General features: G+C 45.6%; 1 protein-coding gene across 2 annotated transcripts; it reads right to left on the reverse strand.

Moving 5' to 3' along the window:
• Nucleotides 1-339: 339 nt before the first annotated feature.
• On the reverse strand, nucleotides 340-16,550 carry CAMK1G (calcium/calmodulin dependent protein kinase IG). 2 transcript variants are annotated; one of them, XM_009925566.2, is made up of 13 exons: nucleotides 16,274-16,550; nucleotides 11,631-11,748; nucleotides 8,624-8,752; nucleotides 8,017-8,091; nucleotides 7,105-7,243; nucleotides 6,839-6,962; nucleotides 6,185-6,260; nucleotides 5,493-5,605; nucleotides 4,382-4,460; nucleotides 3,869-3,956; nucleotides 2,669-3,096; nucleotides 2,010-2,140; nucleotides 340-979 (listed from the first exon to the last, which is right to left on the reverse strand). In XM_009925566.2, the coding sequence occupies exons 2-12, from the start codon at nucleotides 11,720-11,722 to the stop codon at nucleotides 2,047-2,049; spliced, it is 1,437 nt and encodes a 478-aa protein (XP_009923868.1). In that variant the 5' UTR covers nucleotides 11,723-11,748; nucleotides 16,274-16,550; the 3' UTR covers nucleotides 340-979; nucleotides 2,010-2,046. The 2 variants fall into 2 exon arrangements, with proteins under 2 accessions (XP_009923868.1, XP_069627987.1); XM_069771886.1 differs by having other exon boundaries at nucleotides 2,010-2,143.
• Nucleotides 16,551-16,883: the final 333 nt, after the last annotated feature.

Genomic DNA, 16,883 nt, shown 5'->3' on the forward strand with positions numbered 1-16,883 from the left:
TTTATCTGTGCTGCAGTTAATCCTTAAAACTTGCTGTGGCTTCAGTACTTCCATCCTAGAGCTTTCTTCAAATGACCAGATCACAGAAATGGAGAATTTTATCTCCATCATATCTATATAACATACCTATATTTATACAAATAAGAGAAACGCAATCTCATACTCAAAGGTGAAGTCAAATGTCTTGTTTGACTTTCTGCCACAATCTGCTTATTTACCATGTAATGCTTTGCCAGAAGAATACCAGAGGGAGAAGGTCTGCAGATGCACAGGGAATGCTTTAGAAGGGACTTAATAGACCGTTTCCACATCAAATTTCTATGAATAACCAAGAGGCACTTTACAAAACAAAACTTAGCTTTATTAAGCAAGTATTTATTGTGCAATTACAGACTTGGAAGCAGGGAACTTAGACCTCGCTGTGATTATTATCAGACATATGGAGGTTGCTAGCAGGTTGTCTCTCCTTTTGTAGCTGAAGTGAGAACTGTGCAGCCTGGGCAGCTGGTGGATGCTGAACTTCAGAGTGCCAAAGCCAGGGACTAACTGAAACCCAAGTAGTGGATAGGGTGAAGATTGTAAAAAATAACTGATCTGCCAGTGAGTAAAACTCTGCATGGCTTTGGTTCATAGGATTTACGTTGTGCAGTGCAATTATTATGCATTGGACAACTAAACAGTATACAGAAAACAAAAGCTTACAGCATTGAGCGATGTTGTATGGATAATATACACTGAATATGCTAGCAGTAGCCTCAGACTTTCCCTTGCCTTCTCCTAGCTTTAACGATCCAGAAACACCCCGAGGTCACTGCATTGATGGATTCCTGGGACGAACGTGCTGCTTGTCACCAGTCAGTCACTGCTTTCTGAGACGCTGCTGCCTGCCTGCTCCTGGCGGGACACAGCCTCGTTTCTTCCTTGCACTGTTGATATCTGGCTTTGAAGTGCAGAAAAGAGTAAAACAGCCCTTCTGTTTCTGCAAGAGAGGGAATTTCAATAGAGGATTGAACTTTGTTTCACTAGACTGCTACCTTCAAACTGTGCTTTGTTAATAAGCAGTAGCATGGGGGTTAGGAACAGCTTAGATCCCTTTGTGTGTCTTAGTTATAAAGGGTTATTACATCTCTAATCATTGGAATGGACCTTTTTGGAGCCTATAGTAGATCTTGCTTGCATTTGTCTCTTCTATTAATCCTTTGTATATTACAGTTCTGTTCATACAATCTTATCAGTACAGAGTATCATAAAAGATGATAGGAGGTAGCTCACTTTATATAGCTTTTGTGGAGAGCTATGCTAGCATATGCTCACCTTTGAGGAATATTCTTTATTGCAGAATCTAATAGCAATACTTCTTACTGCTCATATATAATGTGGTGCAAATTATAACAGTTTAGGTAGTCCAGAATTAATCCAAGCTATGGTCGAACGGGATGAAACTTTCCTGATTGTACTGTGCTTACCTACAAAGTGAACATCTCCATGCTCTGCTCTCTGGTAACAAAGCAACTTAAACTGACCAGCCTGGACCGAATATGTGAAAGGGAACGGCCCTTCAGGCTGCAGAGCTGTCCTGCCTATGCTCAGCCATGGACCAGCAGCCTGTTGGCAGCCCTTTGCTCATGGTCACAACCAAGACCCAGCTGAAAAGCCCTAATCCCAGCTGATGAAGCTGTTTGGTTCCACTGTGGTTCCCAGTGAGTAGCTTTGAATAATTGTAGAGTTTGATATGACAGGTCCACGCTTGGCTTCCTTTCACATGTTCCTTGGGCAACCCTGTTGTAATGTGAAGCCTGTTGGATTCAGAGTCACTGGACTAGCCTTAGTGGAAGCTGAAAGATGATTTCTTCCTTGAAAGATTATTTAGTTAAGGCTTTTTCTGCTGAAAAAAAACCTGTGAGTCAATTTATTTCATGTACAATTCTTTGCTATTTGTGCCTTTCCCTTTTTCATGCCGTAATGGGATTAATTAAAAGCAGCTGGTGATTGGATTGTGGACCACTTACCGCTGGCGCTGTGGGGAGCCCGGTGGCTGCCTCCTCATCACATAATCAAACAAACTCCAGTTTGCCCAGTGCCACAGTGGGAAGAGTGTTTACTGGTTTTCATTGGAACAAGAACTTCTGATTTGAAATGACTGCTTGGAAATGGAAGAATCGGAAGAGAAAGAATTAAAAAGAGAAATAGCAATATTTACAATCATTCTGCAGGTGAATCAAGATTGCATTTTTAATATAAAGAACATCAGCTGCTGAAAGCAAAGCAGAGCTGGGTGCGAGTCAATGCTGCAGCAAAGGCAGGGTCCAGTCACTTGGCACCAGCTGAGTAATTGGCATCAGCAGCTTCAACCACAGGCAATTTCAGTTTCTGGAAAGCAAATATGCTCAAGTCAATGGAGTGCGGCAGGGGAGCCCTGCTGCCTCAGCTCACTGCAAGCTTTGCCACGCAGCCTGGGCAATGTGCCTCACCTGATGCTCGCACGAGCATGGAAACCCTTGGCTGGGCACTGCTTTCCAGCCAGTCAGAGGGTTTGCTTCTGTCCTTATTCCTCCCTCCTTTCTACCTCCACCTGGGCCTGGCAACTTATGTGCCAGGCAACTCCTTCCAGAGATGGTTATTCCCATATACTTTATTGGAAGTTATGGTTAATGACTTGGATACCTACTGGGATTTTGCAGATTTTTTAAGAAGCACTGTCTCAGAGCAGAAGGACGTCTTTGTTTTCTCGTGCCCCATGCAGGCTGGACTGCAGCCACAAGAAGTTCTGGTGGGTGGGCTATGGTTATCCGGCAGGACCAGGCTGCTGCCCGTGGGCAGCGGTCCATTATCCAATTGGCTTTGCAGCTTTCCCTCTCTCATTCCGGTGTCTTGCTCCAGCTGAGTGGGACGGTTTGGGCAGCTCTCTGTGGGGACCAGAGGGAGGGATGCGTCCTTGTCTTTGTTTGGCGTTGCTGGTTGGGTGCCCACCATGGGTGTGTTGGGTCTGGATGCCTCTGAGACTTGTACAACGGGGAGGGTGCTTTCAGCCGCCGCGTGACCGTTCATGTGGAGCTTCTTCATGTGGTGCACAACGGCTGCGGCGTTGAAGGCTTGCTGGGGAAGAAGACAAAAAGCCCATGGTGAGCACCTGGTGATGCCAGCTGGGCGGGTGCTGCGGGACGAAGGGGCTGTCCCCCTGCGGCGATGACTGCGTGCACAGGGGGGGGACTGCCGTACGGGCTAGCACGGACTGTCTGTTTGCACAATACATAGAAAGTGGGATGTGCTCGTTCCTGGCATAAACACCGCGGTTTCCATTGAGTGCAAACTGCTGATGCTTTTGAAGATTACAACCACTTCTATGTGAGGAAATCAGGGGAACAGCTGTAAATTACCCCACAGTGTGAAATGGAGACTAGAGCTGAATTTTGAATGTAAGTATTTAAAATGCTGTCGTACACGTGGTTCCTATGGCATTCCTCTCTCCACCTAAATTCTGACTAAAACTCTTGATGTAAATGAAGTACCAATTTATCTTCGAGGCTGAAAGGAAAAGCTGGATTAAGCTCCCCAAAAGATCTGCTGATGGAGCACCAATTTCTCTCCCTCAGTACAAAGGCAATGTTCCTTTCTCCCTCCCCTTTGCTTTCTTGGCGAGGCCACTATAGTGCAATGTTTGTGGTGAATCTACCAGTATGCATTGCAGCAGGGAATATTGGTCCAAACATACTATAAACAGTAACTGCATACAATTTTCAGGCAGCCTTTGGAGGATCTCAGCTTTTGGGTGCTTACCCACACAGCTGAAGCCTTGCTTATTGCTAGATGGCAGCAACTGGCATTTGTTAGTGAAATGGCTCTAGGCTCCCACCAGCAAACGACTTACCCTCCATTTGCTCTTTGCAAAGTTTTTCTGAATCTGAGCACTGACAGATGGGTATATGTCACGGTGAAGGGCTGTATTTCCATTAATCCTGCAGATGGGGAGAGAAGAAAATGGGCTCGTAGGCAGATGGCATTTGTAAGGCATTCCACATTCTGGAGGCAACTAACTGCTTTGTACGTTCAATCAGCAATAATTAAACCCAAAGGAAAAACAGCAACAAAATGTAACACAAACACACACTTCAAAGCTTGGAAAAGCTCAGGATGGGATTTCTTCTTTGCCTCTGTTTATGGAGGCAAATATGCACAAATTGCATCTTTAATTATTCATCATTTTCTTTCTTTGCACACAAAAAAGAAACACCCAGGGCCACGCGGAGGCAGACGGTGACGTTAATAACGGGGGCTGGGAAGACACCCCTGTTCTCAGCTACCACTGAGCACGTGGAGCGAGACGCGGAGGCTGGTAAATCCCCGTGGCCGCCAGCTACTGCCAGGGCCCCGGTCTGCTCACCATGGGTGCCGCAGGGCTTCTTCACAGGTAAACCTCGTGTTTGGGTTTTTCTCCAGTAAATGTCTGATGAAATCCTTGGCTGTTTTGGAGAGGAGGAAAAACAGAGAGAAAAGGTTATTTTCTCCTTGTTCCAAGATATGATCCTAATAGGACATGGCAAACGCTGGTGGATAAACATCACAAAGGTCAGCCCCAAGAAGGAGGTGTTTGTACCGCTTCATTACTCCGTTAAAGGGAGGTATTTGCAGTGAAGGGCTCCAGATGAAAAAATGTTAACTGGGGAGGGATGTACCAAACTTCACGCTTAGATTACATGAATTTGAGTTGAATTATTCAGCTAAAAAATAACTCTAAAAAACATAAAGTGCAAACTGAGCAGATTTAGAAGTTGCCCTAAAGAGCACTTACATCCCTCTTTTTTTTTTTCTTCTTTTGCAGGGAGGATTGCGATGTTTGTTATTAAGTCCTAACAAACCTCCTGCTAGTTTTGTTTGTATGTATAAAAGACTGATGTTCAAAATATGCTGCTAAGATGCTGACTTCAGTAAACTCTCTGCAGGCGAGCTCCACAAGCAGGTTAGTCTGGTGGCTGACACGGGTTGCTGTGTTGCTGTAAGGATGTGTGACTTGATGGGAAGAAAAGCAAATGGGAAAAGAAGAAAAAAACCTGAACACAGAAAAGCAAGGTGAAAAAACCCTGGAGTTCCCCTACTTCCAAGGGAACCCTAAGCCCCCTCTGATCTCGCTAATCGTTTGTGAAAATCAGGGTTACATTAACAAAGACTTCAGCCAAGGATGCTGCATTACAGGCAGGATGCAAAGTACCCCAAACTCTGCCAGTGCAGCTTGGCTTTGGCGTCATCACCCCCGCTCCTGTGGTGCCGGGAGCCTCTGCAATCAGTTCCCACGTCTGGGGGTTTGCTGCTGCATGAGTGACTCAGTTCAACGCTTCATCCTTTCCCGTCGCTGCTGAGGCAAGCGAAGGGTATTTGGGGGGGTGGGCTGGGGGTGCGTGGGGGTTCGGCCAGTGCAGGCTTGTGCCCGCAGGACGCAGGGCTCTGAATTGCAGCGTGTGGGAGGGAGCGCGGCACTTCCAGTGCCAGAGATTTACCTGACTCGGAGATATCGTCCCAAAACGGAGACTCAAACTCATAGTAGCCTTCCTTAATCTTTTCAAACAGTTTGGATTCGGTCTCTTCGTAGAAAGGAGGATACCCGCACAGCCTGGAACAGAGCAGAAAGCCAGCGGTCCTTCAGCAGGGCTGTCCACGTCTGCACAGGCTCCTCCGCAGCCCGGCCAGGCTGGGCACGCGCGTGCAACACGAGTGAGCAAGTGAGTGAGTGACAGAGGAGGCTGCTCTATCCATCCATCCACACTCACATCTAAGTGTATCAGTAAAGCTGCAGAAAAGAGTTAAAAACTTAACTGCAGCAGCGAAAGGACAAAGCCACAGCTGGTACATAACTGCATGGTGTGGGAGGAAATGAAACAAAAAGTACCGAGGAAGACTGAATGGTATTTGTAGGCAACTGAAAAAAACAAAGCATAGGATGAGGCACATAATAGAGAAAATGTGATTCCTTTCATCTCTGCTCCAGTACTTGATTCCCCACATCCCTTTCATTTCTGTGGTCTAGTGAATCTATGCAAAGGAAGAATACAGCGCTGCTGTGTTCCCGCAGCAAAATGGGAGGTCCAGTATCGCCTCCACTTGCACTGCCGCTCTGCAGAGGTGTATGAAGTGATGGAGGAGTTGGGAAACTCATGGAAAAGCAAGTGGGATGCTGTTTGCTCTTACTCACAGAATATAGGTGATGACTCCAATGGACCAGCAGTCTACAGCTTTGCTGTACGGTTTTTGGGCAAGGACTTCAGGGGCTGCAGAACAGCAAAACCAAATGAAAATTCCAAGCAATAGTAAATTATCCAATACTGGGAAAAGCAGTAGTTTCTTGTACACTTGGTCTCTGAGGGGCCAGTGCAGAGAATCAGCCAGTACGAACCCCATTTACCAGTTGGATTGGTCTGTGCTTTTTGTATCTATTTTATGCCATTGAATGGAAAGAACCACTGACAATTTCTGCCTGCATCCAGAGGTTTTAACCAGTAAGCTGTGGATCAAGCCAATGCAGCCTGGTGGACATTAAACAAAATCCTGTTGTGTTAAAATTATTTTTGTAATTTTTCAATAAATACATGACTAATGCTGAAATATATTGCTCTTAAAATTTTCCTTTTCTTCAAACTTTTAAACATTCTGGGATTTTGCAGTCTCTAAACTCATCTGTAATCCAGTCTTTATGTCGTCCACATAGTGCATCTGTGAGTAACATGTTGTTGTTAATGTAATTATGGTTTGGGTTTTTTTTCCTTTCTGCTAGGCAACGTATTGTACGTGTACAAGCTTTTTTCCAGACGGCCCACCAGCACAAGCCCATTCCTGATCCTTGGCTTACCAACATATCCTGGAGTCCCACAGGCAGTGGACATGATGCCATTCTGTTCCATTTTAGACAAGCCGAAGTCTGTGATCATGATTTTGGAGTTCTCTTCAGGAGTAAGGTAAAGAAGGTTTTCAGGCTGTGAACACAAAGTGGTCAGAGGTTGAAATTTATGGTCGAAAGCCAGAAGGGAACAACAGAAAGTCATGGGGCAGAGCCAGTAAAGCCTGCAGTCACGCCAGCTCCCCGAGGCGCTGCTGCTGCTGCAGGACAGGTCTCACCTTCAAGTCGCGGTGAACTATTCCGTTTTCGTGGAGGTACTTCACTGCTGTCAGGACCTGGTGGATCACCACACTTGCGTCTTTCTCGGTGTAAACGCCCCGTTCTAAAATTCGGTCAAACAGCTCTCCCCCAGATACCCTGTGGAAATGGTAGTTCAGAAAGAAAAAGACTGGGAAAAAAAAGGTTAAACAAAGCTAATCATGCTTTTGTGTTAGGCCAGCTAATTTTCTGGTCTTTTTACAACTCTACCTACAGCAGAACTGTTGCTTGGGTAGCAGTTTTTGTGAGACCGAGGCTGATGGATGCTCTTGAATGCAATTTCAGGGTGTCAGTAAGCATTACTGGTAAACCTAGGAAATTTGGGTAAGGTTACGAGGCAACAACTCCCAGCAGGTCTGAGCCGCAGGCATCCACCACTGCGGGCAGGATACAGAAGCTACACAAGCCGGTATATGTTTTTGTGTGATTGCTTCCTTTAGCTAAATTTGCAAGTTAGCAGTAGCAGCCGGGTGCTCAGAGCTGATGCCCGCAGTGAGCTGCTTTCTCTGCAGCTGACATGTTGCCCATTTTCATTTCTAGAAACCCTGCATGGCACAGCTTTAATTAGAAATACTTCTGTCTCTGCCCTGCTAAACTGTGATGAATTAATTTGCATAAATAGATCCTAATCTTGGTTTAGAAACTTGCTGCGGAAACGAGCATAGGCCAAGACAGCATGAGAAATGTCCAGGTTAGTTCAAACCATGCGGCTCTCGCCTCATTAGTGAGGGGTGTTTGAATGGCTCCTGTGCATGCAACTTTTACACATGAGGGACTCTGGTGTGTAGGTACTGAAATATGATGCATCACCCTGGTCCTGCCACTCTTCTTCCTCTGTGGCCCATGAAGAAATGGCTCTGCTTGATACTTACAGCTGCATGACCAGGTAGAAGTGGGTTGTGCTTTCATAAATATCTTCTAAAGTGACGATGTTTTCGTGCTTTATTCTGCAAAGATAAACGTGGGTCAGAAACAAACCTGGCAAGGACAAAAGTGGCTTTTCAAGTGGAAAACCCAACAGTCACCTTGCTTTAATCACCAGTGAAAGTTCACTGGCCTGTTTTGTGGCTGATCTCCCTTGCCCTGTGTGGCAGAGGATCGTTGACGCCACTGAAAACTCCCTTTGGAGCACCAGGCACCAACAGCAGAGGACCAGACCCTTCGTTTATAAGCAGCTGCCTGCTCTGCATCAGGCGTGTTACTTGGATGGCAAAAGTATTGGCCCTAGTTCTTCTTTCCCTGTGTACTGTTCTGCTTCTACCTATTGCCTTCCACAGATCTGGGGCGGTATGGCTGTGTTGGGGTTACAAACCCAGCCGAGGAATGAGAGAAGAAACTTTACTAATTACTAATTCACAGTAATATTTATATATTCTTTAAAAAGAAATACTTCTTTCTTTATATTATTCTTACTGTAGAGCCACACATCTTAGGAAAGGACATTTGTTCTACTTGACATTACAACGTATATATGCTCACTTTTTCAACACTGCTATTTCATTCTCCAAGCTGCTATCCCTTGTGAGAGGAGACTTCTTGATGCATTTCAGAGCAAAGAGCTTGCCAGTGCTTCTTTGCTTCACTAGGAAAACTTCTGAAAAGGCACCTCTGCAGAGAAGAGAAGAAGTTGTATTTCAGTAGATGCTGCTGCTGTGAACTGGAAGGATACTTACAGAGAGAAAGGAAATTGCAAGAAAAAAAAATATAGTAGTAATTTAACTCTAGGTGGGTGCTGATTGTAAAGCTAGAACTACATCTCCATCAGCCCCAAACTTAGGATATTCAATGCAATATTATGCACAATTTTCTGTTTGTAGAGAAAAGGTTATTTTTGCATAGTTCATCGTGAAGCTGTGTTGAGGTAGCGGACAAAAAAGGCCCCTGCCATGAAATTAAATCACATTCTTCGGGACCATCTGTAAAGACAGTCAAGTGTTTTGCTCCTGCATGTGCCAAGCTATGGGTGAACTTCAGCCGTGCCGGGTTCAGAGCACAGCTCCGGGGAGGCAGATGGCAAACACGGCTTTCGGCACGTGCCTCAGGTGGGTGCAGGAGGAAGGACCGTCTGTGGACTCATGGCTCGCTGCCTTTCAAGGAACCTTTCCACTTGAATCCATTGGGACTGGGAGGATTTTCCTGGGCTAAGTGCAAGCCCAGCTGAGGGGCTCTATCGATGACTACCTCACTAATGGGGTGGTCGGCAGCTTGAGTGCTCGCTGGGGTTAACAACCCCCCGTGGAAAGACCTCAACAGCCTCCACTCTAACAGGGCCAAATTCCTGCTTAATATAAATCATGCTTCCTCAAAGCCTCCATCGTCTTAAAGTAGTCCTTCACTTTCCCTGGTCAGCATTGCCCTGAGGACTGAGATAGCCTAATTACAGTGAGGAGAGCCCACTTATGTTGCAGTTTGGGTAAATCAACAATGTTCTGTCTATCTAAAGTGCAAAATAACTGGATAACCTCAGTTAATATTTTCATTCAGCATCTAATGTGTTTTTCTTTCTGCAGAGACCTCTAATACGTGTGTACCCTTAGTGACAATGAGTGTCTTGTACATTCCTGATAAGGGTTCAGCCCAGTGCGGCGATGAGCAGGTATTTATAACATGCCTAAAGCTCACAATCCTGTTAAAGGTTTGTCTTAGGCAGCTGAACACGTGTCTCGAGACAGTGACAGTGCATACTTTGTCAGGTCAGTCCTCAATAATCTTCATCAAATGAGCAACAGATTAATTGATGGCAGTTAAATGGAACTTGCCACTGAGTCTGCAAAGCCCTGCAGGGAGCTGGAGGGCAGAGCAAGGAAGGTGAGCGCAGTGAAAGCACCTTCTTGCTTGGGACGCTATTATGGCAAACCCAATAAATAAGGGCAGAAAACCTGTATCTCCTGTAATCCACTAAACAAAGAATCCAGCATGCTGTGCAGATAGATTGGCTGAGCACGGAGCCGTACCCATCTGGCATGCGGCGCTTTGCTCGTGTGTCTTTGTTAGCAAGTGGCAGCCGGAGATGACGCAGGGGAGAGCCGGAGCCGAAGGCAGCTCCTCGCTCCACTCTGCTGTCCTCCTCTTCCAGCGGGCCCCTGGGTGCTGCAGAAGCAATGTGCAAAACCATTGGGGTCGTGAGGAACTGGGCTGTGCCAGCACTGGTTCCTAGCAAGGAAAAAAACCAACAACCCCAAACCAACAAAAAACCCCAAACAAAAAAACCCATAGATTTTTGGGAAGGCATCCCTTCCCATAGATGAATTCGAATCTTTGTTTCACCCAGTAAATTATATGTAACAGTATTCTCTCTTCTGGTGCAAAAAGCAGGTGGTGTTGGGACCTTTTCTTTGTTTCACACATTTTCCTCCTTTTATGCATGTAAACTCCGAAGGCTGTTTTGTGGAAATACCTTTCAAGTTCCCAAGAGCTCTCAGGGAATAGGCAGGGACTTCCTTGCTAAGGTCCCTAGTTCAACAGTTGTGGATGCTGGGGGAAGGTGATAGTAAGTTTCCAGGTAGTTTTAGGTCCCAGATCTTCAATTATAGTCTTCAGCTAGATGAAGCAGTGCATGTGGAAAAAATCCCAATTTCTAATGCTAAGTTTTCCTATTAATATAATAGTAGGAAATGAACAACCTACAAATCAGATGCTGGGGCATCTGTTCTATATATCTGTCCCAAACAGTTTATAATAATTATGCCCCTTATTAAAAAATGATGAATCAACAAGTTGGCTAGGAGAGAACAAAGCTTTTTCTAACCTCATTCCTTTAGAAAACGCTGCTGTATAATTTAACTAATTTCTAAGGCTGACGAGGTACATGATAATTTAAAACCTCGCCAGGCTCTGGAGTAGCTGTATTTTGGGAGCTTTGCTGTGGGTTCTAAAGTCACAGAAAATTTGGCCATGACAGAACTCGCTGGTGGAGGTAATCTAATTCCTCCTCCGCCACCTTGGAAATGTTTTCTCATCTGATTCACATGAATAGGCAAATTAAGCTGTTAACTCACAGAGAAGTAACGTACAACTTGAACATCCTTGTTCTTGTTTCATCCCTCAACTGAGTCAGGGTTTGTGAGCTAAATATACAACTTATTATTATAATACCTCTCTCAGAGCCATCCCTTGACCTTGCTTGGCCTTGCAGCAGCAGCAGACCAGTGTGCTCAGCAGGAAAAGAGCAAAAACTTAACTAAGCTGCCATGCAGGCTTAGAGGGAAAGGAGGAGAGGGCAGAGCTGACCCGGAGCCGTGCCGCGGGGCTGGGTGGGAAGGAGCTGCTTCGGTGCCGCTTGGCAAGCATTAGCCATGAACCAGAGCACCAGCAGCAACCACGCAGCAGTGGTGGGGCTCCCAGCCCTCACCTGGAGACTGGTGCCTGTCTCAGAGGGAGCCGTTTTCTTGTGACATTGGCCAGTGCTGGGAAGGGAGTCGCTGCCCTGGGCTGGGAAGCCAGTATCTAGAGGTGGCCCTGTCTGGAGAGCAGCTGTGGTACTTACGATCCCAGGGCCTCCATGAAAATGAATGTTTTTCGGATGTTGCTCGTCTGTTTCTTCCAGGAGCTGCTGTCATCCTCTTCCTTACGACCCATCTCCTCCAGAGTGGAAGCAGGGAGCGCTGTGAGGAAGAGGAGGAGGAGAGGTGACTGATGTGGCAGGTGCTCATGTGAACAATGGGACTACCCAGGAGCCAGCAGGATTCAGGATGCCATGAATGGTGTTTACTGGGTCGGAGGAGTCAGACTTTTCAAGCATGTGAAATTTTGTGCTGCTCTTGCTACTCACAACTGTTCGTGCTGACCATGTCCCTGCCGCTGCGTCCCGCTCCAGCCGTCAGTGCAGCGTAATACCAGATCAGCTGGGTAGGAGCCGGTGACCATATGGTAATACTCTCTTGTCAGTATACTCATTTAGCGCGTGTTGGCAATTACAAATGTTTATATTGTGCTACATATTTAGTGGTTAAAAAAGCCCTGCTGAATGGTTGCTAATTTTAACCAAAGCATCCATGACTTCCTGGATTAAAAGTTAGGTACAACTAGCGATGAAGATGGATTTCAGCTGAGCTGCTTTATCGCTCAAATAATAAATAGTTTAAAGAGCTCATGACTGCAGGGAGGGGAATTGATATAAAACATTTTGTTGATCTGTCTTGTAGAGTTTGCGCTGCTGTCATCTTTAATTTTTGTTAATTGACAGACTGCTTTTGCTCTGAGTCATAACCTTCCCGTTGCCTTTTTCTTGCAGGGCTGCGATGCCACGGTGCCGGCTGGCGGGAGGCCGCTGCCGAGGCGAAGGGGTGCCCAGCTTTTAGTGCCCTGCCCTGATGGGGCGTCCGTACTGCAGACTTGCAGCAAGTGGTCCCCGCCTGCAGTCCCCCCCACCCGCTCGGCGTGCAGGGGACGGTGAGAGCGGCTCGCAGAAAATGCATCTTTCTGCAGTCGCCCCTGCTCTGCGGGGCGGCGGCTAAGCATGTGTTATCGGCGTTGGAGGATGTAACTGCAAGAAATCTGGTCTGTTGATAAATGCAGCCACGGGACTCCCGGCTGATCCGCATGTCTGAAACACACGCTGCCGCTCACGGGCGGCTTGACCTTGGTCAGGTCTCAGTCCCCCACTGCTAAGCTCTTTAGAGTGCAGGCTGGGCAGCACCGCTGTAATACAGAAAGTAACGCTGTCAGCCTGGAGGGAGCTCACCAGAGCGGTGGGAGAATTAGAGCTTGCACAAGGTCTGGGAGGTGTGAAATGCTATACAAACATCTAAGCACTCTTAATAAGATCAGGTCTAACGTTACAGACCTAGAAGTATCCTGGAAGGTGAGAAAGAAGCCCTGAGACTAGAAAAAAAAATTTTAAAAAGTGGCTTGTCAACACTATCAGGATACAAAAGAAATGCACTGAAAATATCCCCAGGCAGCAGGGGCTTGGGTGTTGACAGCAGCACGCTTGTCACATGAAGCATCCCCTTGGTACGTGGAACATGGCGCTTCTTGAGAGCAGGAACGGCTGCCCCAAAGCCTGTGAGACACAGCTGAGCCTTCGAAAGACAAAGCACAATCTTTTGTGTAAAAACAAGCATTTGGAAAAGGCAGAAGTATTAAAGCAGAGAAAAAGCTGAAAGATCTTGTTTTATGACAGACAGCTTAGATATTGAATTCCTCCTGAACTTAGTTTATCTCCTTAATTAGCATGGTTTCAGGGTTTTGAGCTCCTTGACACGATTTTTTAAAAAGTTAATTTAACATTATTGAAAACAAAATTGACTCAGTTGTAAACACCTGAAGGCTTCAGTCCATAAAATCACCACAGGCCAGTGTGCACTTGACCTTTATTTACCTTCTGGATTCTGATGCATGTGTAACTCCTAGAAATACAACTCCTTACAAAAACCAGCCATATCTTGCTGTTTAGAATCAGTGAAGATCAAAAGTTCTTCAGAAAAATGCTGATGAATTAGCAGAAACCTTTCTGCCAATATTTTGAGCCCCCAAATGAAGTCTTCTTTTGCAGTTATCTGCCCATCCCAAATCTCTACAGATCTGGATCACAAAAAAAGAATTTTCAGCAGAGGCATTCAGCTGCTGGTGGAAGGTGAGTTTTATCCACTTTAAATAAATAGCGAATGCATGATGCCAGTGTGGTGTTGAATGATGGATAAAATTCAGATGACCTCTCTGTTTCTTTCCCATCCTACCATCAAACAAAGAATATGAAGTAAAAAAAAAAAAAAAGTAGGTCAGCCTGGCCCCAGGAACAAACAGTATTTTAGTCTCCGTTCCCGTGCAGTCCCTGTGCTGAAGCACAGCCCAGTTGGCCCCAGCTCTGGGGGGGCAGCCCGAGAGCAGCGCGGTGCAGAGAAATGCCTCCTGGGGAGGCTGGACCGTGCAGCAGGCATGAGGGCAGAGGTGACAGTGGAGCCGTCTACGCTCACTTTTGTGAATTTGGCCCATTCGAGTACAAGTGTCAAATTTGCCCGATATTTGCTCCTTTAAGCTCGATTCCCCTAGTATTCTCAAGTTTAATTCCTTGTGAATTCAACAAGTTTCTTTTTTAAATGGATTTTGCTTCTAAAGGAAGGTAGTATTGTGTTTTCTTTAGTCTCCTGTGAATCATCAGTTCATCTTATAGTTCCTCCTTCTGTCGCTCTCTGTGTACAGCATTTGGTTTTGCTGATATCTGGAGGAAAGGCTGGATGAATAGCTCTGACTCCCTACACGTGTATTTGATTTCCTGCTTTCTCAGTTTTTCTGTGCCATCATGAGCAAGTCATTTCCTGCCTCCCCTTGCCTTTCTGCGAGGAAGGGGAGTAAGTGCTGCTATTTTGAGAGCAAAATAATGAAATGTTTGAATTGCCTAAAATATAAAGCTGCATATATGCTCGGTTGATGAATACTTGCCCACCTTCCTCCTTCCTCACATTGGATCACACTCTTCTCAATACTTTCTCCTCTTTTGATACGTGGGAGAGGATTTGCAAAGGGGCTTGGTGCAGGACGCAGAGGTCTCTCGGTCCAGCCGTGATTATGGGATTATGAGACCTGTGACTTTCCTGATGCAGGCTCTGGGAACTCACCTTTACTTTGTCTCTCGATCTGGTTAAGCCACTTGTTGCACTTTGCAGCAGTTTGTGAGAATGCAATGTTTGATATGTTTGTTGTCTGGTTTTTGTTATTTATGCAGGCTCTGGCCCAAAAATGTCCTGATCTTTCTTGGTGCTGGTACACAGCATATGGGTAAATGGGGTTTAATGTATCTACTCGCTTAGTTGAAGAAGCTTTACTTTCCCCAGGAATAGAAAACATCAAAACAAAAGTTGGGCAAACAGACTTGGTGCTTGGACTGTCAGGTTTTCCTGCCATATGATGTGCCCGTCTGCGCACTTCCATCACGCTCCTGACATACTTCGTCTGTCAGATCCATCCTGTCACCCCGTTCCCATGTGCATCACCCCTGGCTTGGTGGGCATGTCTTCCAGCCACAGCAGTGGGATGCACAGACAGAGCATACCCAATGTGCACTTAAAAAATACATTATTTTAAACACCTAATCTAGAGAAGGGTCTGTGTTCGCCCTTTTGCCCATTCACCTTTCGACAGTGCAAGAACAGTAGTGTGTTAAGATTGCATAATAAAATGGAAACGCTTATTAATTAATGTAGGTAAAGACCTTTGGAGATTAAAATGAAGTACATAACATTGGTTTAATTTGTTTAGCTTCCCTCTTCCCCATCATAATAGATTAAGCAACATGCAGGACTTCAATCTGATGAGTATATGCTGAAAGTAGTAAATAGTTTCAATATTAATGTCTAACCTTTGAGCTCTTCTACAGACTAAGTCAATAAACGTAACTGCTGCTATACTCTGCCTGATCCAGCAAATGACACATCATCACTTAGAATGTAATGAATGTTATTATGACCTTGCTTAAATATTTCCTGAAGAAATTTGTTCCGCTTTCATATCGCACAGTAACAAATCCATCTGCAGACAGACACTCTGCTTCTGAATGGATATACTGCATTAGCAAAATTATTGTAAGACATGATTAATAGTCTTGTGACAAAGTTACATGTGGAGGGGGAAGATACATGCTGCTTTCATGATTTTGCCTTTAGAATTAGAAAGAAGTTTACAGAAAAAAAGGACAATACAAAGTCAAAGGGGTTTGCTTTAAAAAATACACCAAAACAAGCAATCTGCATGTGAATGAATTAACTGCCAGGCTAGCCTCTGTGTTCAGGGACAAAAGAACAAGAAATTGAAAACATGAGCTCACCATTAAACCCACATTAAACATCTTGTTTTCATCCCACCATTCCATCAATTCAAAAGCAGTGTGTTAACTTAGTAGTCCTTGATGAACACTTGCAAACCCACAATCTTCATTACAAATATTTCAGATTCCTTAAAATACTTTTGAAGTAAAATGTCAGAAGGCAGCTTTCTATGAAATTGCTAAATATAACGTGAGTGCTGTAGGATACTAGACTAACAGTCTGTGCAGAGAAGTCCTCCGGTGTTTTCCTGTTACTAGATAAAATTCATTTTAAAAAAAACAGGTTAGCCAGAATCCCACCTGCTTCACTGCACGGAACAGACAGGAAAAGCAAATGGCTATGAAGAAAATAATATTTTGCTTACCCAAGTCAGCACAAACAAAGCAACTCCTGTTCACTGCTGCTCCGGCTCGGCTCCCGTGGTCTGTGGGGATTAGAGCTTGCCTGGGTGCTCACCGGCGGCAAGGAGGAGGAGATGGCTCTGCCGTGATGGTAACCAGGCAGCACTTCACGGGGAGTAAATTGCCACGAGCATGAGCTGCTTGTGGGTGTGCGTGTGCATGCACGTCGCCGTCAGTAACGGCAGCGGTACCTGGCAGCGCGGACACGGGAACCCCAGCGCTTCGCCGGCAGGAATTGATTCAACTGCTGCCGGGAGAGAGAAATGGTGCGGGTGTGCAGCAGCAGCCGCTCCTTGCAAGTATCCAATTCGGTATTGAAATATTCCTGGGTGGAATGCAAATATAATTTGCCTTAGTGGAACAAATGACTTCTCGGCATTAAAAAATTGCCCCATTTTCTTTTGTGTGACATTGCGAGTTCTGTGGGGCCACAGAGGGTGGAGCAGGACTGGAGCAGGACAGGGTTTCCCACCAGGATGCTCCAGCACCCCAGTTCTCTCATCTCCAACACTGGGAAGGTGATGCTCTCCACCATTTTTAGATGGCACAAAACCATGGAGAAAAACCATTGCA

This window comes from Haliaeetus albicilla, chromosome 26, assembly GCF_947461875.1.
Source record: "Haliaeetus albicilla chromosome 26, bHalAlb1.1, whole genome shotgun sequence".
Lineage (NCBI taxonomy): Eukaryota > Metazoa > Chordata > Aves > Accipitriformes > Accipitridae > Haliaeetus > Haliaeetus albicilla.